At 39.8% G+C, this 23,586-nt stretch overlaps 2 protein-coding genes across 2 annotated transcripts in view; both read right to left on the reverse strand.

Annotated features, from left to right (window-relative positions):
* MRPS28 (mitochondrial ribosomal protein S28) overlaps nt 1–7,388 on the reverse strand; it is a 107,385-nt gene extending 99,997 nt beyond the window's left edge. The window contains exon 1 of the mRNA XM_008689082.2: nt 7,103–7,388. Within this exon, the coding sequence (XP_008687304.1) occupies nt 7,103–7,318 (216 nt within the window). The 5' untranslated portion in view covers nt 7,319–7,388. The remainder of the gene's footprint in view (nt 1–7,102) is intronic.
* A 3,012-nt stretch (nt 7,389–10,400) lies between these two features.
* The window catches only part of TPD52 (tumor protein D52), a 98,504-nt gene continuing 85,318 nt past the window's right edge, over nt 10,401–23,586 (reverse strand). Inside the window, exons 5-6 of the mRNA XM_040626184.1 lie at nt 16,711–16,759; nt 10,401–13,155 (exon numbers count right to left, since the gene is read on the reverse strand). Coding sequence (XP_040482118.1) covers nt 13,036–13,155; nt 16,711–16,759 — 169 coding nt within the window. The 3' untranslated portion in view covers nt 10,401–13,035. The remainder of the gene's footprint in view (nt 13,156–16,710; nt 16,760–23,586) is intronic.

Here is a 23,586-nt window from a genome sequence, read left to right on the forward strand (position 1 = left end):
CCTTTAAATAAGCTATGTTTTGGATTTTCCCAGTATTCTGAATGGACAAAATATCTGATTTATATATTTTGCCTTCTGGAATGTTCCAGCATTTTGAAATAAAAAATATCAAAAATATTCATGAAAAAGTGAAAAGTAACATTTAAAAAAATCTGCATGAAACCTAATATATTGCTAAAATAAAACTATAAACTGTCTTGTAACATCAGTATTCTACATAAATAAACTAAAATAGTAAAATGTTATTCTCTATCTTAAAAGAATAAAATGTTCTGTGTGGTCTCAAAAAATCTTGCAAACCATTTTCAATGTACTGAAAAGTCATATGCTTCCCTCTGCCGTTAAGAAGCAGTATTATTCACAAAGCAGAAAACCAATTATTTGCTCAACTATTGCCATCTTGTGGCTACAAGATAAATCATCTGCTATTGCAGAGCTTCCAATTGGCTTAACAGATTCTATAAATCTCTATTGTCTAAGTGACACAAGAGTGTCAGAGGTTTTAAAATATTTCTTTTTAAAAAAGAGAGGAAAAAGTATCTAATTAAAAAAATATACTTAGCAAACATTTACCTGGTCCTCTATACGTAAGAATGTGTTATGCTGGTTACAAAAATGAAACGAATTGGTCCTTACCCTCAAAAAACAAACAAATAAAAAACTAATTGAAGAGACAGCTGCATAAACCAGTATTAAAGGTAATAAACTAAAGAAAAACAGAAATGGATAAGTGACCATGGGGTGAGTATGGCACCTACAAACCCCATACTGAACAACAGCATTTCAGGTCATTTAAATTTAAGATCCCTTTTGCTAGGAGCTTCAGTAAAATCTTAGGATAAGTACTCATGATGAACTGCCCTTGATTAAATTCCTGCCTGCAGGGGAAAGTTCCTTTGAGGATAACTTGCCTGGCTCTTACTGAGTATCACTTACTTCTGAGGTGCCCATACACACACATACCGAAGTTGGCACTCTAAGGATAAGAATGAAATCAATGGGTAAAATTTCAACCTAAACTGTTGACTATACATACATATTGTTAAATCTAATAGGCCACCCAAGATAGTATAACTGTATAAGTTTAACTCCAATATAAATCAACAAACATATATTTAACCCCTAACTTATGTAAAGGGTGAAAAAAAATTATCCCTGATCTCCAGGAACTACAATCTAAAAAACAGGATAGACATGGTTTCACTCATCGGTGGAACATAAGGAATAGCAGGGAGATCGGCAGGAGAAGGAAGGGAAGAATGAAGAGGGGTTAAACAGAATGGGGAATGAACCACGAGAGACTGTGGACTCTGGGAAACAAACTGAGGGTTTCGGGGGGGGGGGGGATGGGCTAGCCCGGTGATGGGTAGTAAGGAGGGCACGTATTGCATGGAGCCCTGGGTGTTATACACAAACAATGAATCATGGAACACTACATCAAAAACTAATGATGTACTGTATGGTGACTAACATAACATAATAAAAAATTAAAAATAAATAAATACATACATAAAACTTAAAAAAAAGAACAAAACAGAAAACCTAGAAGCTCATTAATGAAGGCCTGGTTAAATAAACTATGCTACAACCACACTATGGAATACCAAGCAAATTTTTTTCAATGAGGTATATACACATTACACATATGCAACAAGAAAAAATATTTGAAGTTATACTTACCTGAAAACAGCAATTTTCAGCAGCAGCAACTAAAATATACTGAGTGCTTATCAAGCATCAGGCACTTGTGCTAAGTGTTTAAATAATAAATTCATTTAATCTCATAATAACTTCAAGACAAAGAATTTTTACAAAAAAAGGAAAAGAAGATAGATATTAGGTAATTTCCCACAAAACTGCAGCTAGTAAATGACAGAAGAACCAGGATTCAAACCGAGACTATCGGAATCCAGAGCTTATACTCTTAAACAGTAATAATATAATTCAAAACAGTATCAACCAATTTGCGTTTAGATGTAGAGATTACTTAAAAATAAAATCTTTAGGGGTGCCTGGGTGGCTCATTCAGTTAAGTGTCTGACTTTGGCTCAGGGCATGATCTCAGGATCCTGGGGTCCAGTCCCATGACAGGCTCTGCGCTCAGCGGGGAGTCTGCTTCTCCCTTTTCCTCTCCCCCTCCCTCCGCTCATTCTCTCTCTCTCTCTCTCTCTCTCTCTCAAATAAATAAATAAATAAATAAAATCTTTAAAAATCAAATCAAATCAAATCTTTAGGGGCGCCTGGGTGGCTCAGTCAGTTAAGCATCCGACTTGATTTGGGCTCAGGTTATGATGTCAGGGTCATGAGATTTGGCCCCATGTTGGGCTCTGCACTGGGCAAAGCCTGCTTAAAATTCTCTCTCCCTCTCTCTTTACCCCTCCCCTGCTTTCTCTTTCCCTCTTCCTCTCAAAAAACCAAAAAACAACCACCACCACCACCAAAAAACACACTCTCAAGTTATTCCCTATGATCTCCTTACTTGCTGCAAATAAAGCTTCTTTTGTGTGACAACTCCAAACAAACAAACAAACATTCTCCAGCCTGGAAAGTGAGGAAAAGGAAAGGAGAGTGCTTACATTTCCCATTATAATCTTCAATGCTATTTGAATTTCCTTTCTAAAATAAGCAAATGTTATTTTTATACTTTTTCAAATATTTTGACAATACCAGGGTGAACTTCATTCATCTTGTAAACTCAGGATACTCTCCAATTAATTAAATCCAGAAACTTCAAAAAAGTGGACGTTTCTTCACAAAGTTGAATCTCTTTCAACACCTCACAACCGATCATACTCATCATCATAAATAGAAGTCAGAAAAGCACTAAAAACTTCCAATAAGCACTAAAACTAAAACTAATGTGGTATTTTCAGTTTCATTACTCTTAAAATTGGTTTTGCTCAATTATTATTCTGGACAAGCACACCTAACTGATATGCTGAAACCTGTACTGTTCTTAGTTATACAACTGTTTATAAGCACTACCACACAGATCTCAATTCAAAGACAGCCCAAGCAAAATTAATAACACAGGAAACAACAGATGTTGGCGAGGATGTGGAGAGAAAGGAACCCTCCTACACTGTTGGTGGCAATGCAAACTGGTGCAGCCACTCTGGAAAACAGAATGGAGGTTCCTCAAAAACTTAAAAATAGAGCTACCTCACAATCTAGCAATTGCACTACTAGGTCTTTACCCGAAGGATACAAAATACTGATTTGAAGGGGTACATGCATCCCAATGTTTATAGCAGCATTATCAATGATAACCAAGCCATTGAAAGAGCCCAAGTCCATCGACTGATGAATGGATAAAGAAGATGTGTACACACACACACACACACACACACACACACACAATGGAATACTACTCAGTCATCAAAAACAATGAAATCTTGCCATGTGCAAGGACATGGGTGGAGTTGGAGTATATTATGCTAATTGAAGTGACTCAGTCAGAGAAAAACAAATACCATAGGGTTTTCCTCATATGTGGAATTTAGGCAACAAAAAACAGATGAGTATGTGGGAAGGGAAATAAAAAGAGAAGAGAGGAGAAGGCAAATCGTAAGAGACTCTTAACGATAGAGAACCGAGGGTTGATAGAGGGAGGTGAGTGGGGGATGGGTTAAATGGATGATGGGTATTAAGGAGGGCACTTGTTATGATGTAAGTGACGAAGCACTGAATTCTACTCCTGAAAGCAGTACTACACGACATGCTAACTAACTAGAATTTAAATAAAAATTTGGAAGGAAAACAAAGAGAGCCCAGACATAATGAAGTTCATATGCACTATGTGTACTATTCATTCATTCGCCCATTGGCAAACATTTATTAGTGCCCACTAAAGGTCAAGCACTGTGCTGGGGATGTAACAGAACAAGACAGACAAGATCTCTACCCTCCGAAATTTATATTCTAGTGCAGAAAAAAAGCCAGGAAAAGCTTTATTCTGAAGTATGCACACATTACTCTGGCACCACAAGTTAACATACTAATGATTACAAATGACCTTAAATTAGGATTAAACAGAATGGCATGTGCATTTTTTTAAATTAAAGTTTAGTCATTATTATTTAGAAAAACAGCGGGATTTCATTCAAAGAACTGTCCAATCCTGGAAGCATCTCTCTCCGTGAAACTATTCTCAGAAGGCAGGACACTGGAGGAGAAATGGCTGAGGCCATACAAAGCTAAAATGTACTAAATTAAAGCTTACTCTGCAGCAGTCACTGGACTGAGAGCACTTCAAATGTATTATTTCATGCAAACTCCACCATAACCCCAATTAGAGTATTATGCCCACTTTGAGATAAGAAAGCAAACTAAGATAGCTAAGTAACTTGCCCAGAGTTAACTAGCAAGATGGCTGCACCAGTCGCTGAATCCTGGCCTTCTGAAACTGAACCTAAACTCTAATCTCTGCACTGGACTGAGTCCTGAATGGTAGCAGGCTGATGATGGAGAGATGTGTATTTAATCTTGTAGGCAGTGTGAAGGAGGGCTCACAAAATTATCAAGCAAAGCAAAAAGAGCATCTCACTTAGTCTGATTACAGAGCCCAACTTTAGGAAAATAACTCTGTCCACTGTGTATAATGACCTAGATCAGGGAGCCACTGGAGTCAGTGGCATCAATTAAGAATGAGTAAAGGGATCCACATAACTGGAAATGTTCCAAAGCTAAGAGCTCTTAGAATGGAGACTACAATCCAGCCTCCTGATACCCTCCCCTCCAGGGAATTTTCTGTCCCTCCATTAAACCAACATGTTGAAAAATTTTTGAGTATTAAGTAAACCGCATGTCACAACCAAACACATTTTTTTTAAGTAGGCTCCACGCCCAGTGTGGAGCCCAGCTTGGGGCTCAAACTCACTCTGAGATCATGACCTGAGCTGAGATCAAGAGTCAGACACTTAACCAACTGAGGAGCCCCACAACCAAACACATTTAACTTCAATCTAGTAGAATAATGTTTTCTAAACTGTGTTAGGCAGAGAACAACTGCCCGAAGAGACTCCATTCAGCCTGGGCAGGACCGAGCAATTCCAATAGATGTGTTGGGATTTCCAAGAAACACTCCAGCCTCCTCTTGAAAAAACCAAAGGGAAAGGAAGGCAATGGAATCCTGATTATGCTCAAATAATCAGGTTGTTTCCTTCAGTAAACAAACGTTGCTTATCATATGAAACCCCTAAATATGATCCCCATGTGTTTCAAACACTCTACCTATGATGTTAAAATTTCACTCTTGCCACAATTAACTCAGCAGCTGAGAATTATTTCCTGGTAGTTTCTGAATGTGTTTGGAATGCAGGAAGGCGTGTGAGAAATACAGAAATCCCTTACCTATAAAAATATTTTGGGGAAGGGAAATGTATGTTATACATTTCCTACTTTACGGCACTTAATCCTCAAAGCCATCCAGCAAGGATGGACCTACATCCATTCATCAGTCAGCTTCAGGTCAGTCACTGGTATCCTTTTAGGATTTTACGACTTCTCCAGACAAAAATGGCCCCACCCCCAATATGTCCACATTCTTAAAAATTTAAAAAAATTTTTTTTAATTTTTTATTTATTTATTCGACAGAGATAGAGACAGCCAGTGAGAGAGGGAACACAAGCAAGGGGAGTGGGAGAGGAAGAAGCAGGCTCACAGCGTAAGAGCCTGATGTGGGGCTCGATCCCACAACGCTGGGATCACGCCCTAAGCCGAAGGCAGACGCTTAACCGCTGTGCCACCCAGGCGCCCCCCAATATGTCCACATTCTAATCCCTGGAATTTGAGAATATGTTACCTTCCATAGCAAAGGAAAATTACATTGCAGATGGATTTAAGGTTGCTAATCAGTTAACCTTAAAACAGGGAGATTATCCCGAATTATCGGGGTGGGTCCAAAGTAATCACAAGAGGCTTTTAAGTGGAAGAGAGAGGCAGAAGAGAGGTCAGAGTGATACGATGTGAGGAGGACTCAATCTACTGTTATTGGCTTCGAAAATGATAGAAGGGGGGCAGTAAGTCAAGGAATGCAGGCATCCTCTACAAGCTGGAAAGACAAAGAAACAGATCCCACCCAGAACCTACAGAAAGGAACAAAATTGTTCCAACATCTTAATTTTAGCCCAGTGAGACCTCAATCAGACTTCTCACCTACAGCACTAAAAATAATATATCTGTGTTGTCTTAAACCACTAAATGTGTGGTAACTTGTACGGAAGCAAACAGAAACCTAATGCAGCTGGCTTCTTCTAATCCTTGGATTTTAGGGAAATTTTGTCAATAACTATTAACAATTAATTGCTAAATTCCAGGTAGTCTTCTATAATCCAGGACACTGCCAGTGTGTTAACTGTTTGGTGCTGGTCTCCAAAGAAATAAGTACAGAAATGGAGAGCGGTTATTTTTATATAATTCAACATTGCCAGACATCCAATTTCATGTCTGCTGAATCTAATAAAAAAAATTGTGACTCCTTTGTATGCCTCTCTTCCATTTCACTTATCTAATAATTTTATCCTATTTTACAAAGTATTGCCTGAGACACATGGAATTTTTTTTTTTTTGTCATTTAGAGAAAAGGAAAGCAAAGCACTGACAAGTTAAATCACTTGCTCAAGTTCATAGAGACGGTATTTCTCTTTCACCTATTCACTGAATTAACAAGTATTTATAAAGAACCTTGCACGCCAGACGCCGAGCTACACGCTGGAACTTCTGTGTAGAAAGAACTAGACGGCAGACAGCTCAGCCTTTCCCGGTGAGTCCAATTGCTCTCTGAGACCCAGCAGTCGCCCTAGACCGCCTCACTGGCAGCGCTCCCTGCTGGTTTCCCGTTCAGCACTCACCCAGGAAGATGGGCGCAAAGGAATGCGGACAAAGCCGGTCCAGCACGTAAATGCCGCGCAGAAGTACAACAAACGGAGAAAAACACCAACCACTAGTTCTCTTCGGACTAGCCCGCTCCCAGGCCAAGACACACCCCTGATCCTAGCTCCAGCCCTTACGCCAGGCTCCGCCCCGACTCCCACTCCACCCACCACGCCCGGGCTCTCCTCAAACCCTAGCCCCGTCCCGCGCGTCTCTGGCGCCACTCACTGTCTTCTCCTCGAGCTCCGCCTTCTGCCGCAGCTTCGAATGCCGCTCCAAAGCGCTCGCGAAGCCGCCTTGGCGCATTTTAGGCTCTGTGGAATCGGAACTCTCACTCCCGGAGCTACTTTCAGTGCCTGCGCCTCGACAAGGCCGAGAGAAGAGAAACAGTCGCAGGAGATAGCTCTCGGCAGTTACGGCACGGGCCCGACACAGCGCCGCCATGACGGCTCCGCAACCTCTGACCTTGGACCTCCCCGCAAGCGCGCAGGCCACGGGGCGGAGCAACGAGTGGTCCGCCCACTCGCCGAGCCCTGGGGATCCAGGAGTGTGCGTGGGACGGGTGGGGATGGAGAGAGTGAATTAAATCGTTGATGCCTAGGGGTCCCCTACTGGCAGCGATCTGCTAGGTTTTTCGTGGAAAGTGTTTTTGACTTGCAGGAATTTCGTTCCTCTGAGCATCGCTTGGCCCTTGTCCTGCTGCAAATTCTGGTATTGCGACACTTGCTAGCCCCACCACCTGGGTTTTTACCCCAGATGGCCTCAAGACTTGTTTTTCGGGTGTCTGCTCAATTATGAGGTTCTCCATGATTACCTTATTTAGAATTGGAACCCCAGAGACACTATCGGATTCCCCGGGTTTCCTTTATACCATTTAGCATTAATATTGCTATATAGTTTACTTATAATGTTGTTTTGCGTCTGCTCTCCCAAATTTGTTAACTCTTTGCTGTTGGATCCCTGACATCGGGCATACAGTGGGGTTCACTGAACGTTTGTGAAATCCTGGATCCAAGTGTGTCTTTTTTGCCTCTTCCGAGGTCCACTGACCTTCAAACATTCATCTGTTTTTGTCACCTGTAGATCGCTACAATTCCTCCCAAGTAATTGTATTTCAGAATGTGCCTAGACACCACCAGACAAACCCACCCTCACTCGTGATTTTCTCCCTTTTCCTCATCAATGTTAATTCCCAGAATTTGCCCACTCTTTTCAAAACCGAGCCTAACATCATACTTAAAGAAGTGTTGGCAAACTAAACTGTCCGTCCATCTTCTACCTGTTTCATATTAATCCAGTTAGTTATTTTAGGGGAGGTGGTAAGCCCCTTCACAGTTCATTTCCAAGTACTTTGACATTCGAATGAGTTTTTATGTATGACCACAGCCCTTATTTTAATATCTGACTGCAGATTTTAAATCTTTCTGATGTTCTCATCAATTGCATGGTTAGACTACACAGAAGTACATTAACCTTGGAATGGTGCATAATTGTATGAATCACATACAACTTATTACTACTAGCCAACTGTAGGGTAATGGTTACAAATTCGGACAGATTCCACTCCAGGGTGTTCTTCTTGGCACTTATGCCATTTATTTCCTTTGACCATTAATGAAATCTTACCTGAGACATTTTTGCATTGTTATCTGTGGCTACTGCTACTTATACTTCCCTTCAGGAAAAAGTAGTAAATTGTAAAGGGCACTGGCCAGTGATCTCATGAACTTCTTAGTTCTAGTTCTGACTGTAATCCTGATCTCAGGCAAACCAACTTAATGTTGATTTGGCTTCCTCACTTGTAAAGCCAAGCCATTAACCCCCTGCTAAATTTTAAGTGCTTTGTAAATTTAAGTAAATCAACAGCTACAGAACAAAGGGATTACTAAAGTCCCAGCTCTAAAATTCAATAGATATATTCATGTCCTACCTTAGCCAGATGGTAAACTCCTTGAGGATTATGACAATGGACATTGGGACAAATCCTGAGGTTTTTAACGAATAAAAGTTTGTATCAACTGATTTCAAGTTATGCTTAGTTCTTTACCTTGTTAGAACATTAAAAGTATGAAATAAGAGGGACTGTAAAGGACTGGGCAAATCAACAAGGAGATACCTACACAGTTTGTCCTAGCCTATACCAACACCAACTGTAACATCAGCTCTAATGGCAGTATTTTAACATCTTGATGGCACCGTAGGCATTCTGATCCTGCTCTACTCCTTGCACTACACCTTCCTTCTTGTTTTATTAAAAACACAATCCTCTTTTTTCCCCTGTAGCTTGCAAATTGTTAGTACACTTTGTAAAAATATTAGTAATGGTAGATGGCAAGGGAAGTGAACAGAATATAGTTCAATCCTGGCTCCACCTCTGATGGTTGTAATCTCATTTATAAAATGGTTCCACTGCCACAACCTTGAACAAAGACTTAAGAGAAATGAGTGAAAATGCCCAACACTTACTGAAAGCTTAATAAATAGTGGCTATTAATGTCTGTGTGGAGGTGACCAGGAAGTAATTAGAAATTCGTGTCTCTTAAAGCATACATAAAAACCTAGAAAAAGGGATAGGACTAGTGATACACTGGGAAGATAATAATGACTCTAAAGATATTCATTTCTATGGCTGAAATGACTAAGATCATTAAGGAGATCACATGTGGAAGATCAATAGGGACAGGCAATAACATTTAAGGAGCTGGAAGAAGAGAATATCAGAAAATAGTCCAACTGGAAATAAGAATAGAGAACTGATCCTAGAAACCAAGGAGAAGACCAAAGCATGTTGAAATGGAGAGTCTTAAAGTGAAAGATCATATTCACTTAAAATATTCCAACAAAATTGTGTTGGATTTTTACTATATGCTAGGAAAACCACCAAATTAAAAGAATCACACTACCAATCAACCTCATTCTGTAATCAAAATTATATATGAGAGTCAGCAAGGAATTTAGTCACCAAGTAGCATTTATGTTAAGTACGAAATCCTGGACGGTGATAGGTACTTGCAGGCCCTGCCCTCTGAAGGCCTGTAAACTAAGAGTGAGTTCTTTCTGCTCATTCTGATTTTGGTTCATTTTGATTTCAGAGTCTGAACAATCTAGAAATCATTTGTATAAGGTTTGCAGGTTTACTTAAAAAGTGATAATGCTTTATATTAACTAACCCAACATGGTCTCTATAATTAATCCGATTACAATGGGACAGTCCTGAATTAATCGCCAAATGTTTCTTTGCTATGGGCAAAAAAATCTGATTTTTCATTTGGGTTTTAAGAGCTATAAAGTAACACACGTGATGCTGACATAGGACCTTATGCAGCATCTCCTCTACATACATAAAGCAAATAGCCACTTACAGTCAGCATGTAGCTTGTTCAGTTCTGATACACTAATTCCATATAGCTACTTATGGGTTGTTGTTTTTTTTCCCATATCTAGGATATGAAGTGTCTGGAGACAAGTTGTAATAATGAACTCACCTCCTTCCTTGACATGTAATACATACAAAAGAACCCATACCCAAATTACAGAATTTTTATTGTTTTCAAATACTATACAAAAAAAAATACAGTGTGCATTTCATGATAAACAGATCCAGAAACAGTGATTCCAAATTAAAGGTGTTTTTTTTCTTCTCTATTTGAGTAACTAAAAGAATAATCCAGTGAATTCTCTTTTCCATTATTTCGACCTCACAAGCATGAGAATTCTTGCTTTATTTTCCATAAACTCCATCAATTGAAGAGATTCCTTTGTAAAAAGGGTTCATTTCAGGGATTATTTTCTTCTGTCACACTTCTTGAACTCTTAAACATCTGAGATTTCACTCTCAAGTTACTGTTTTCTTACAGTGTCAAACACAAAATTCAACAGAGTGACCAGGACCTCTCTGGTGTTTTTAGTAATTACTGTGTTCCAAATTTCTTAAATATCTGTGAGTTCGTAATATTGAATCTTCCACAAAGACTACTTTGAATAATATTTCTAAGTCCATATGTTTGTTTTTCTAAATTCAACCTCTCACTACTTTTTACTACTACTTTTAAGATGCAGAGTACTTTGCAAAAGATTAAATCATTTAAAATTAAGGATAGGTGTGTCTAGAAAAGCGATTCTCCCAATTTATTTCACAACCATCACCAACACCCACACACTCCCATCCGCATTTTCCACTCCTTATGCTATCATTTCTCATTATAAAGTAGAAATCTGAATATATTTCACTCAGCTAAAGTTGAAAGATAGTAACAAGGCAGGACACCCAAGAAACAATGTGATGAAAAGATGATGTTGTGATTTAAAAAAAAAAAAATGAAAGACTAGTTGGAAAAAATAATTTAACAGTTATGATGAGTAACCACAGTATTTTATAAAAAGACAATTTTTTACAGATCCACTCCTCCAGGACAGCGCTTCAACAACTGCCTTAAAGTCTCTTCAAGGAAATTATTTATACGTTAGTCTGACACCATTAAGCAGTGATTTAAAGCAGACAGTTAAAAAAAAAAGTGTTTTTTTTTTTTGCATAGACACTAGCTGATTATTTAATACAGGTTGTTTCCAGACGACTGGTCTCACAATAAATATTGAGACCTACACTACTGATATACAGAATTTATTAGGCTTTTCACATTTAATAGAGCGTATTTTCAGTTGCGTCTAAAGTGCTATAACAAAAGCTCTAGCAATCAAGAATGGCAGCATGTTACTCATAACAATCAACACTTGTGGCTTTTCAAATTTGGTTTCCAGAAGATAATTTAACCTGAAGTAAATCTAGTCATGCTTTTAAAAAAAAAAAAAATGCCTCAGGTCACTCCAAGCTTGGCAATTAACATTTGGCATAAACAATACCAAAAACAATCACAATTTGATAAATAACAAATACAACATTATAGGCCATAACCATACACAGAATGAAAAGGGAATAGTGATGAATACGTAGATATTAGAATAGAGTACCTTGGCCTCCATGCAGATACTTCTAGAGGCTTTGGTTCATTCAGCCCTGCCATTTTTTCAAAGTAGGGGGGCAACGTCTACAGTATCATTTTATAATTTCTAACACACTGAAAACAAATTAAGTAGAAAACAATGAGTTTTGATTTTCATTAATGCATTAAATCCTCAGGCATTACCACCAACCCCTTAGTATAAAATCTGTTCAAGTTATATTAGTCATACAACTTTGTGTGCTTATTTTTAAATGGTGCTAAATGAATTAAATGAAGACAGCAACGTTTCCCCTAATGTGATTGATTTTAGCATTTGTACAGCTACTGAGACCTAAAAAACGTGCAGGCTTTTGAATGGAACATGAGATGAGAGTGTTCATACGTCAACCTACTGGTAATGACAATATGCCTGATTCAAAATGTTATTTTCCAACTTACTCTGAAACTAGAAATTTAGTCTCGTGCAAAGTAAGTTGAGGGAAGTGGCATAATAACAAATACGCTGACATGGTTACTGTCACAAATGGTGACAAGGATGTGAGGGTTCCACTCTCAAGTCACCAAGGACTTTGAACCGCTGCACCTGTTGTCACTTACCAAACTGTAACAAACTGCACACAGAGCGGATTGATTTAGTCCGCTGTCTTCTGACACACAAGATACAAGATACCTTCTACCAGAACAATGTTTACTCAAAAATATTTTTGTAGCTCGTCGTTCTTCCCTCAGAGATAAAGAAAATTATGCCAAAACTTTTAATAACCAGGATTCAGGAAATGTTAAAGAAAATTTTAGTTAGCAATCAAATACACAGAGGTTCAAGAAGGAAACAAGAAAATCGTATTGAAGACAAAGATCAAAGTGGCATCCTGATCCAGAGTGATTTTGTCAAGTAGGAAAGCAATTACGATAACCTGAAGCTTCTTAGAGCATGCTAATGAGGATCCCCAGGGATTACGTGTGTTTTTATGACGGTGTCTCCTAAATCAGGGGCCTTAAATGCACAGGAAAGGGTGTTTCCCAGGAACAGAGGTGAAGATATTTTTATTTTGTCCAACCCACAAACTATTTGGTCAAATGAATATGTAAAGCTAAGGAAAAGCACATCTGGTGGAAATTCACGGCAACAACTGTCAACACAATGTGCCCGGATCTTGCTTGCAGCATCTGGCAGTGGGTAGCGGGACACCGGCGAGAAGCTCACGGGCTCGCCTGCGTCTGTTCTGGAAGAGGCTCCGCGGCGCTGGCGCTGGCATTTGCAGTTGAATTCAAGACATCTCCAAAATCCCCGCCGGCTGGCTTGGTTCCCCCTACTTTAGACTTTAAAAAAAGTTCAAAAAGGACAAGACAGCATGAAACAGAAACTCAGCTGATTCTGCAAAAAAGTAACTCAATTGTACTTTGAAGAACACACCAATCAGGAACGTAGTAGCCCCGTGACGGTCAGGTATACACAGAATTCAGTACTGTCGCTGTGTTCTGTGCAATGTAATAGAAAACCGTGCCGCCTCCTCTGCTGAAATCTTCCGATTGGTAGATTCTACCCCTCCTCTTTTTTCCCCACCTGTTCATAATTCTTCCCGGGAAAATCTGTCTGGAAAGCTTCGTAAGACCTATTATTCTAAAATATCTATTGGAAGTCTCTCTGTATTTGGGTAACACTTTGCGTTCCATCAGATTATTCATTCGGCTACACTCATTCAAGAAATATTGAATACGACAAAGCAAAGAAACAGATCCATTTTCCCAGTTACAGTGTAAACTTTCTAACCAGCTGCTACTTCAAGTGTGGTGCAAGGACCCACAGCCTGACTCAGCATCACCTGGGAGCTTGTTAGACATGCAGGCTCAGACCAGCCTCCCCACCTCCATCTACAGAGATCTCCAGGGGCTTCCTAGACAAGTTATAGTTTGTGAAGCACTACTCCAATTTATCTGGCCTGAAATTTTGTCAATAAACATCTGTCTGCATGAATAGGTCCGCCTTACATTTGTGTAATACTTCATGATTTTCAAAACACTTATTATGTCACTTCATCCTTAACAACACTGATATATCTACGCTCTCTCTGTTACATCTCCTTACTGACCAACAGGACAGCCGACTAACATTAGGAAACCGGTCAGTAACTCACAGTGCAACTCACAGGAGGTTTAACTTGACCCCACTCTTAGCTCAATCTTAACTGACTAGCCACAGACACACGATATCAGTTGGAATCCAGTTGAAATTTTCTCTCTTTGGTTTCCCATCCTGATCTTTGAACTGTTTGGAAAATCTGCACAACTCATGTCTACTGTATATTTATTAAATTTATTAAAACACATTTCTTAATTGGAGGAAAATATTAAGACCCTTGCAATTCAACATGTCTCACGCTGAACTCCTCCCACAACTGGTCCCGTCTCTATTCTTCTTTAAGACTTTAAATGGCTGTAGCACCTACCTCGTTGGCCCAGTCAGATCCCTGGGAGTCATCCTTGATCCCTTCCCTATCTTGTGCCACATCCGATCAATCACTGACTTCTGGGCTGTCATTTCTAAATTCTAAATATCGCTCAACTCTGTCCCATCAGCACTACCTTAATTCACTCCATCACCATCTTTGGCCTGGATTACAACTCCTTCCTCCTAACTAGTCTCCCTGACTCCAATCTTCCTCCCCCCAGATCTGCAGGGCACGAGTGATCTTTCTAAAAGGCACAGGATACACTACCCATACTGTTTAAAATCCTTTAAAGGCTTCCCATTGCCCTATGTCCCAATTCTTTATTGGGGCCTACCCTTCACCTTAGCTTCATCTCCTGCGCACAGTGAAGTTCCTGGTATTCCTCAAAAGGGATCCAAAGCTTCAAAAATTCCCCTCAACCTAAAGGCCTCCATGTATATTATTGTGTCCTGGGAGAAGCCCTCTCCTACCTTCCCTCCTAGCCTAGGTCACACATTCCTGCTACTGGTCCCACTGCACCCCCGAGTTTCCCTGTCATGGCACCTTACCTCACTTTATTTTCATTGGCTATTAAATTGTCTACACATCTTGCAGAAACGGTCTGTGTCTCTTGCTCACCATGGTATCTCCATGGCCTACCCCCGGTACAAGGTAAATGCTCGGTAATCAGATCCATGAATCAATCCAAAATCTAAATCTAAGTACACGTAGATCCGATATTTAACTGAATATAAATGTACTTAAGCAAAATCATATCCCGAGCATACAACTATATTGTACAGCCTTTTGGGGGATGTTTCATAAACTTTACTTTTAAAAATTACAAGTTTTTATCTGAATGGTGCCTAGTCATGTTTCAAAAGCCAAGTTTCACCACAATTTATATAATCTAAATATACTCAGAGGGAGGGTATATAGTAAATGACCCGGACATTTCTCCTCACCTTCGGTGTCAAAAGAATACGGTTGTCTCGTTTTTCAACCTGTCATTTCAAAAACTAATGCTTAAGGCAGATCTCAAGGAGAGGCTTACAGTAGACCCCAAATAGTGAGAACTGAATTATAGCAAGCCTTGACTTCTACAACGTACAGTTTGTTTTCAAATACATGACAAGGCATTAAAAAGAATAAAGCAGGTCTCATACTGACCTAGAACAACAACTAGGATATATATTTGCTCATCAAATATGTATTAAGGAGCTTCAATGTGCCAAGGACTATTCTAGGCCCTTGAGAAGCATCAGTGAGTAAAAAGAACAGGTCCCCATGTCTGTGGGATCATAGAGCATATATGCTAATGGGGGCTGAATGACCAAGTTATAGGACTGTGTGTACAGTGTGATTCCTTTCTAAAAATGTTTACACATTTATGTAGAAAGACAAAAGGTGTGATTCGTGTCTGTGCAAGAAAAAAAGATCCAGGTCATGGGACAGTGTTTGGTTTTCTTTTTATAAGCATCCCCTGCTTCTGCAATTTAAGAAAGATGCAGTTAGAAATAAGTGACTCAGTTACAATTTTGAAAGACTAAATCTGAATATTTGTTTTTAAGCAGATTTCTATAAAGCATTTAAGATAAGGCTTTTAATCCTTAAAAATATGTACAGTACTTATCAGATTTAGTTTAAGAAGAAATTAAATAGTGGCTTTGCACAAACTCTGTAGAGAAGGCAGGGCAGTGGTTGGGAACTAGACAACCTTTCTGGTCACCTGTGATCCTAAGAGTTAGTCATTTTATAGTTTTGAAAATAATCTTAAAAATACCATTTACAAATTAATAAAGCTAGTCGTGGAAAATGTCCACCTTCACTGAAATCATAGCCATCAAAAAATAAAACCATGAATCAACGATAATGATCACCATGATATCATCATCATCATAAAAATGCCCAATAACTGAGGACTGAGCAAACAAGATCTGTCATAGGGTACATGCAAGCAACCATTAAATATAATATTGAGGAAGAATATTTAATGACACAGGAAAATGTTTATGTTCTATTTGGTTAATTCTTTCTCAAAGCACAAAGGCGTAGTCCTACTACATACATATCACTGACTCTACGAGGTAGGACCAATTTTTTTTGTGTTACTTTTTTGTGCTTTTGTAATGTTCTTGTTAATTTTCTACAATAAAATTTGTATTAAATTTTGTCCAATTATAAAAGTATTTGAGTTGCATAAAGTTCTCAAGTACTACTGCTTTTTAAATTATACACTTCCTTTCAGCATTTAGCAACTACCATGCTACAACATACACTGAAAAATATTGATTAAAAGAGTACATATCACCCATAATAATGTAGAGAATAAAGTTACTAAAGCTCTTTAAATACTTTTAGAAGGAAAGAGTAATGAGATAATTTACCCGCGGCAAAGAAAATTAAGGTACCAAGCAGCAAGACATCACTATTCATCTCTACTTGCCTTTAAGTTTTCAACCTTTTCTTCAAATGACTTGAAAGTTGGGGAGTTTCTATGGAGAGAAAGAAGAACAAAGAGTTGTTAGAAACATTGAAAAAAAATTCACCAATTTTGCAAACATCATTAGTTGACTGTATTCCTCTTCGCCATTACTCTCAATCAACGGAGAGACGGATGTATTTAACTGTACATATGTGAGCAGGCATACACACAAATCTGAACTATTAGGTAAGACATGACTAGGTAAGATGATCAATTTCTGGTCTAAGATTTCTACAACAATGCTTTCAGTTCCACAAACAGCCCATGTCAGACATATGGGATAACAGAGTCAAGTACGTGTGAGGAGAGGGAACATAGGCAGGTAACATCAATTCTGTCACTTCAACCATCTAGTCGTGCCACTTTAATCCTGGTGAAGGTACTATACTCTAAGACTCGAGTTCAAATTCCCATGTTGCCTGGCAAGAGTCCCACATGAACCCACATCACCAAGCAGGGGTTCCGTAACAGGGATCCTGGTTCCCAGGGAGCAGCATCAGAGACGAGGAAAGAGAGACCGAAAGAAAGGGAGGCACGCAGAAATGTGGTTTTGCCCGCATCACAAAGCTGCCCCAGCTGACAGAGCTCTCTGAGCCCAGGCAAGGCCTCACCCACGCCTTCACATTCACCCAAATTAATTAAGGAGGATCACAGCACCTACATTGTTCACATCTGGGTTTCCGAAACTTCTAAACTATCCATCTGACCTCGAATACCCTTCCTATTTCCTAGATGGAAAAGGTGAAGAAGGGAACAAGGGGTTTCCTCCTTCGCACCATGGTGATGGGCAGCCAGTCCCAAGGGGCGGTCCCCAGATGCGTCAGGAGCTCCTGGGAAGCTGCTGGCAGTGCAGGTTCTCAGGTCCCCCCCCACCCCCCCGATGCCGACAGAAACCAGAGCTGGGGCCCAGCAAGCAGGGGGTTTTAACGAGCTCTCCAGGTGGTTCTGATGTACACTAAAGGTTAAGCCAAGCATGTATTGTTAAAAATTCTCACCTCTCTAGAGAGGTTAAGTGCAGTAATAATAATACTACCACTTGCATGTGTTTCCCGATGAAAGGGGATAGCAGAATTAAATCGCAGTTGGCTCCAAATGTCACAGTGGGGTGAGGGAAGTGGAACTGGGAAGGATGGAAGAAAAGTGGGGCAGCTAAAGCTAAGGCAGACAGATGTGGTGGGACGCCTATTAGAGCTGGGAAAGGCAGCTTTATTAGATGAGTCGGGTTCACTTTTTCAATGAAACAGACTAAAGACATGAAACAATTGTAGAGGTTTACAAAAGAAAACAGAGATAATTCTTTTCTTTCAGCACAAATCTTTAATGGCTCTCTTGCACCTATCTTAACATCACAGGAAGAGAGCCCGGGACAACTGATACCGTGGGGCTGTGCAGCTGATTAGAGCTGAACCCTACGTCCCTACTTCAGAACTGTTCAAGTTAAACATCTAAAGGAAGAGTAAGAAAGCAGAAGATCAACTACATTTTGTAAAAAGATACTTTACCTCATAGCAGGCATGCTAATTGAATGTTGAATGGAGCGGATACTAAGAGGCAGCATTAAAAAGAGACAGACACCAAGTTAGTACAGTGATAAGACATTATAAAACCTTGCTTTCTAGGAGCTTATTCTCTTGACACCATGAAGACTTAATCTACTTTTTGAGGTGGAGGGGATCAAAGTTATTCCACGTAATTTATTTTTATTCATGAGCCAATTTTTAAAAATTTTTATATTCTTTTTTTTAGTTTATTTGTTTATTTAAATAATCTCTACACCCAACGTGGGCTTGAACTCCTGACCCCCAGATCAAGAGTCACATGCTCCACCAACTGAGTCAGCCAGGTGCCCCTTCATGAGCCAATTTAACCCACATAGTTAATAGAACTAATAATTCAACCTTGCATTTTATAGCACCTCGAAACGTCTCCAGTGCTTTCCCCTGTATCTGTAGGGCGTCTAGCACCACGGCTCAGATGTTAAATGACTTACCCAAGGTCACAGCAGAATCAAGGCTGGAACCTAGGTCTTCAGGACTCCTAATTCAATGTTCACCGCCTCCCCTCAAAAAACGAAGCACACATACAGGTACACACACACGCACAAGTGAGGCCAGTGAAGGGCTCCAGCAGCTGCCTTTCTCCCACAAATTTGTGACCAGACCAAAATAAATCACCTATTTAACAACTTCAAGTTGAGATTGACAGATTACTCCTTAGTGGTAGTATCAATTTTCTAATAAGAGACACTTGTACTTTACCCAATTAACTAAATGTTCTTGATGGTCATTCAAACAGTATTTGGCCCTTTGTTTTACCAGGACCAACTTCCTTCTCTAAAGCAATGCAGTTCGCTGACCGTTCAGGTTCAAGGTTATCTACTCTCCGCCATCTCCCATAGAGACCACCTCACAAGATGAAAGCACTTTAATTTGGGGGCTCACAAAGTCCCTGTAAGCTGCTCATGTGGTTGCTGTCCTTGAAATATTCCGACCACTGACACAGCATTTTTGGTAGGGAATCTTTCCTTCGGTTTAAGCTGAACAGTCCAAGGTGTTCTCAATTATATTTGAGTATTGCGTGTGTGATTTAGTTTTCTCAAAAAATCTGTTTTACAAATGACGATGTGTTTCTAGAGAAGCTCCCCCATCTAGTTTTGCACTAATATGTAATAACATGGGAGTATAATCTTGATATAAATCAAAATATGCTGGCAGTTCACACAGTCAAGATAATTGGTAAAATATTTGGACATCTCCACACTTAATGTCGTACATGACACGTGCAAAGATCCATATAGCTCACCATTCTCTCTAGACTATAAGAGTGGTAGATACCTTGGGCATAAGACTATTCTAGGAGGAATTTGCTAATTCTTTTCCTGCTTGATCTATTGCAGTAGGCTGGATCCATATTTGAAGGATAGAGATGAATAAATATCATCCTTCTTAGTTTACAATTCTAATTGTATTCATTACAGTAGTTTACAATAGTTTAGACCCTTCTAAAGAGTCTGTCTGCATAATCACATTTCCACAGCCACTTTTCATCATCATCAGTGATGACAACTGGATCAGTAGAGCTCCAACCACCACAACTAACCTCCTGCTTGTCTACAAATTGTTTGGACTGAATGAAAAGAAAAAAAAAAGGACAATTAAGGCTCTAATCCTAGGATTTTGTAATTAGGACACTAAGCCACTGGTCAGTTAGCAGCTAAGTACATGAGCTAAAAAAGTTATGTGGGCTTAGATGTTGAGGAAGACCTTTTTTGGGACCACGAAGGGCAAAGCTCAAAGAAAGCAGAGGAAGCCAGTTCCCAAAGAAAGGACTGAATAGAAGCATAGAGGGAGGTAGAGGAAAGGAGGAGAGAGGACCATGTGGGGGTTTGCGGGGCAGAGTGGGAGAGGAGCAATGGTTCCCTTGGTTTCTGGAAGCGATCTTGATGTCTACCAGCTTTCCAATCAGCAGGGCTAGTCTGGGTGGGTCCGGGGCTTGCTTCCTTTCCTCTCCTTGGATTTCAAAAGAACTCTCCTTCCGTGCAGCACATTCCCCTTCTCAGGTCAGCTAATTTACACAATATTTTGTTCCTCATAACCAAGACTCTTTGCTAGAACATTCATTTTGGCAGAAGTTACCAAATTCCGGCAAAAGAAGGAGAGTTATGGCTGAATGTGTGATAAACTGCTTGTTCATGCGACTCACAGACAGTATGGACAAAATGAGGAAACAGGTGGAGAAAGTACAAATTTCAGAAATTCACAGCTAATTCTAGCCACTGTCCCTAAGCACCCGCGTAAACGCTCATTTCCTTCCAATGGCCATTTGGGGAGCTCTGTGCCCCTTGAACCAGCATACAAGCCAGTAAAGAGGGAACAGGTCAAAGGCAAAGTGGAAGAAATAATCATAAAATGAATGATAAATGCATCAAGTTGACCATAGTAAATTCAACATCCGGGGCACTAATTACTTCAGTAATTATCCTATGTAAGAAATCAGCCCTGGGGTCATAAAGGTTGAAAAACTGAATCGTAAACATCACCTGGAATTATCAGGGGATGGAGAATGCAAACAAGAAGGCAGTGGAGAGCTATCATGAGTCTAATCAAGGGGTCTCCCCTGATTAGGTAAGAGATAGAGGGTAGTGGAACATCAATGCAAGATGTCAGGAAGGGGAAACTGACAAATAAGGTAAATAGGAGAAAACAGTAATATTGGAAATACAGATAATTTTTTTAATGTTTGATTTTCACAGTGTTACTACAGGAAAGGACTTCCTGTCTTCCAAGAAAACCAAGTCAAAAGTTGATAATTTGGGGCACCTAAGTTATGAAGTACCTCACAGGCCCCAATGATTTCTGCAATGTGACTTTAAAAAGAATGTTAAAAATGATCATTCTGAGAAATCTAAGAAACAATGTAGTATCTCTTGTAAAGGACTTTAGGGTCCTACTTGCTAGTGTTGAACTTCCATTAGCAGCAAAGACAAAGTGAAGAATATACACACTTAATGTTTATGTGGGAATATAGATGGAAAAGCAAGGAAGCGATAATGATAAGGTGTTTATTTTGTGATAAATAAACTCACTAAGTTGAATTTGGTGGTGAGCACTTTTCTGTAGGTTTTATATTTCACAGTAAGAAAAATACACCCACCGAACAGAGAATGAAATCAAATTAATTAATTACAGATGCATACAAAGTATAGGTCTCCCTGTGTTTTAGGTAGCCATTTTAGTAGGGAGAACAAGGAGTACCTAGCAATTTCAAGTCCATTCAGTTATCTGAACTTCTCTGTAATCCATATTTAGATGAAATTCCATTTGGTTGGTGGCTAGTTTATAATTCAACTGTAGGGCAGCTGTTCTTGCACTCCTAGCTTCCCTATGGAAAGTTACACAAAGCTTCAACTTGCCTCAACTTACCTAACATCTCCAATTTCACTGAAGTTTAAATATAATATGGAAAACTTCAGAACCAAAAAGCCATGTTGCTGCAGGACCAGAACTATCTCTAATAGATATATTGTGAGGATTAGTTAAAACGATACAGCAAATTTTGTTAACATTTTTCCAGCTTGGTTGGTAACCCTTAAATATGGTAATAAAAGTAGGAATGTAAATCTGGGTTCCTGAAAACACTGACCAAAAAAGAAACCAGACGGGAGCCAGGTTCTCACTAAATGCTTATCCATCTTATATTTACTCCTACTTTAGAAAAGTTATTCTTTTAAAAAGTTGATTTTTTTTTTAAAGATTTTATTTATTTCACAGAGAGAGAGAGAGCCAGTGAGAGAGGGAACATAAGCAGGGGGAGTTTGGAGAAGACTAGGCAGGCTCCCAGCAGAGCAGGGAGCCTGACGCGGGGCTCGATCCCAGGACCCCGGGATCATGACCTGAGCTGAAGGCAGACGCTTAGCTACTGAGCCACCCAGGCTCCCCCGAATTGATTTTTTACATTTTCCTTGTTTCTTACACAGTTACTTGATCTCTTCACTCCTAATCACAATTAAGGTGGAGGCATAAAGGGAGGAAGGAGGAGGAAGGAAGGAGTAGGTAGGACACAGAGAAAGGAGGGGAAGTGAATTGTTAACATGCTTACTATGTGCTAGGTGCGCTGTGTATTATTACTCCATTTTGCCCTCATGGTAATTTCTTGACTGAACCTGATAAACCAAGGTAACTGTCGGGCAATGGTTAGAGAAGCACATTCTTCAACTATCATGGCTTTGGGGAGGTGAAACAATGCAGAGAAGAGGAAGGCAGGCTCCAGAACTGGGGTGCTGCCTGGGTTCAAATCACAGCCTTCAGCCACTTAGCTGTGTGACCTTGGGGAAGTCACTTAATTTCTCTGTGGCTCAATTTCTTCAACTTCTTCATCCCCTAACAGTACCTACTTCGGAGGGACTAGACAGAGCCTTGCCTGGAACATAATTACCCACCATTATACTACAATGGATGACTTTAATGGAAACACACGTTAACAGTTATTTCATATTAGATTATATTCTTTAAAACGTTCACATTGCACCCCCGTTGTTATCTCAGTGCTACGAACCACACCGTCCAGACCAGGGACTGGCACATGGTTAGCATTCCAACAAATACTTTTGAATGAAAGAATGAATGAATGAACAACTGTGGGAACTAAAATTAGGAAATACGGGCATGAGAGGTAGAAAAGTTCAATAAAGCTTCCCAAATTCTAATCAAGAAGTACTCTCTGGAAGAGAAGACGTCATTTCTTTTCCCATTAAGTGGTGGAAATTTTCAGCAAAACAGAGTTGTCTGGAGTAATTTTAATGAGCCCAAAACAAAACATGTAAAGGTTTCTATGAAGAAACACACACATAAAAAGGAGAAACTTCTTTTGGAAATAAAGGCAAAGTTAATGAGCACTTCCTCCTAACTGTATCCAAGGTACGTGGCTAACGAGGCTGAGTTACTGCACTACGCGTTTACACCAAAACTGAGGATCAATACTGGCACCAAAGGGGGCGCCTGGGTGGCACAGCGGTTAAGCGTCTGCCTTCGGCTCAGGGCGTGATCCCGGCGTTCCGGGATCGAGCCCCACATCAGGTTCTTTCACTATGAGCCTGCTTCTTCCTCTCCCACTCTCCCTGCTTGTGTTTCCTCTCTCACTGGCTGTCTCTAACTCTGTCGAATGAATAAATAAAATATTTAAAAAAAAAAAATACTGGCACCAAGGACAACGAGAAGGCTCTTTCAAAGTTTCTCTCAAAAAAGTAAAGGCATGAGTCAATGCTCAGCATGTATGTGTAGAAAAAAAGCCAACAGGAGAGGAGTGGATAGGAAGACACCACCGGGGGGGGGGGGGGGG

This window comes from Ursus maritimus, unplaced genomic scaffold, assembly GCF_017311325.1.
Source record: "Ursus maritimus isolate PB19 unplaced genomic scaffold, ASM1731132v1 scaffold_9, whole genome shotgun sequence".
Taxonomy (NCBI): domain Eukaryota; kingdom Metazoa; phylum Chordata; class Mammalia; order Carnivora; family Ursidae; genus Ursus; species Ursus maritimus.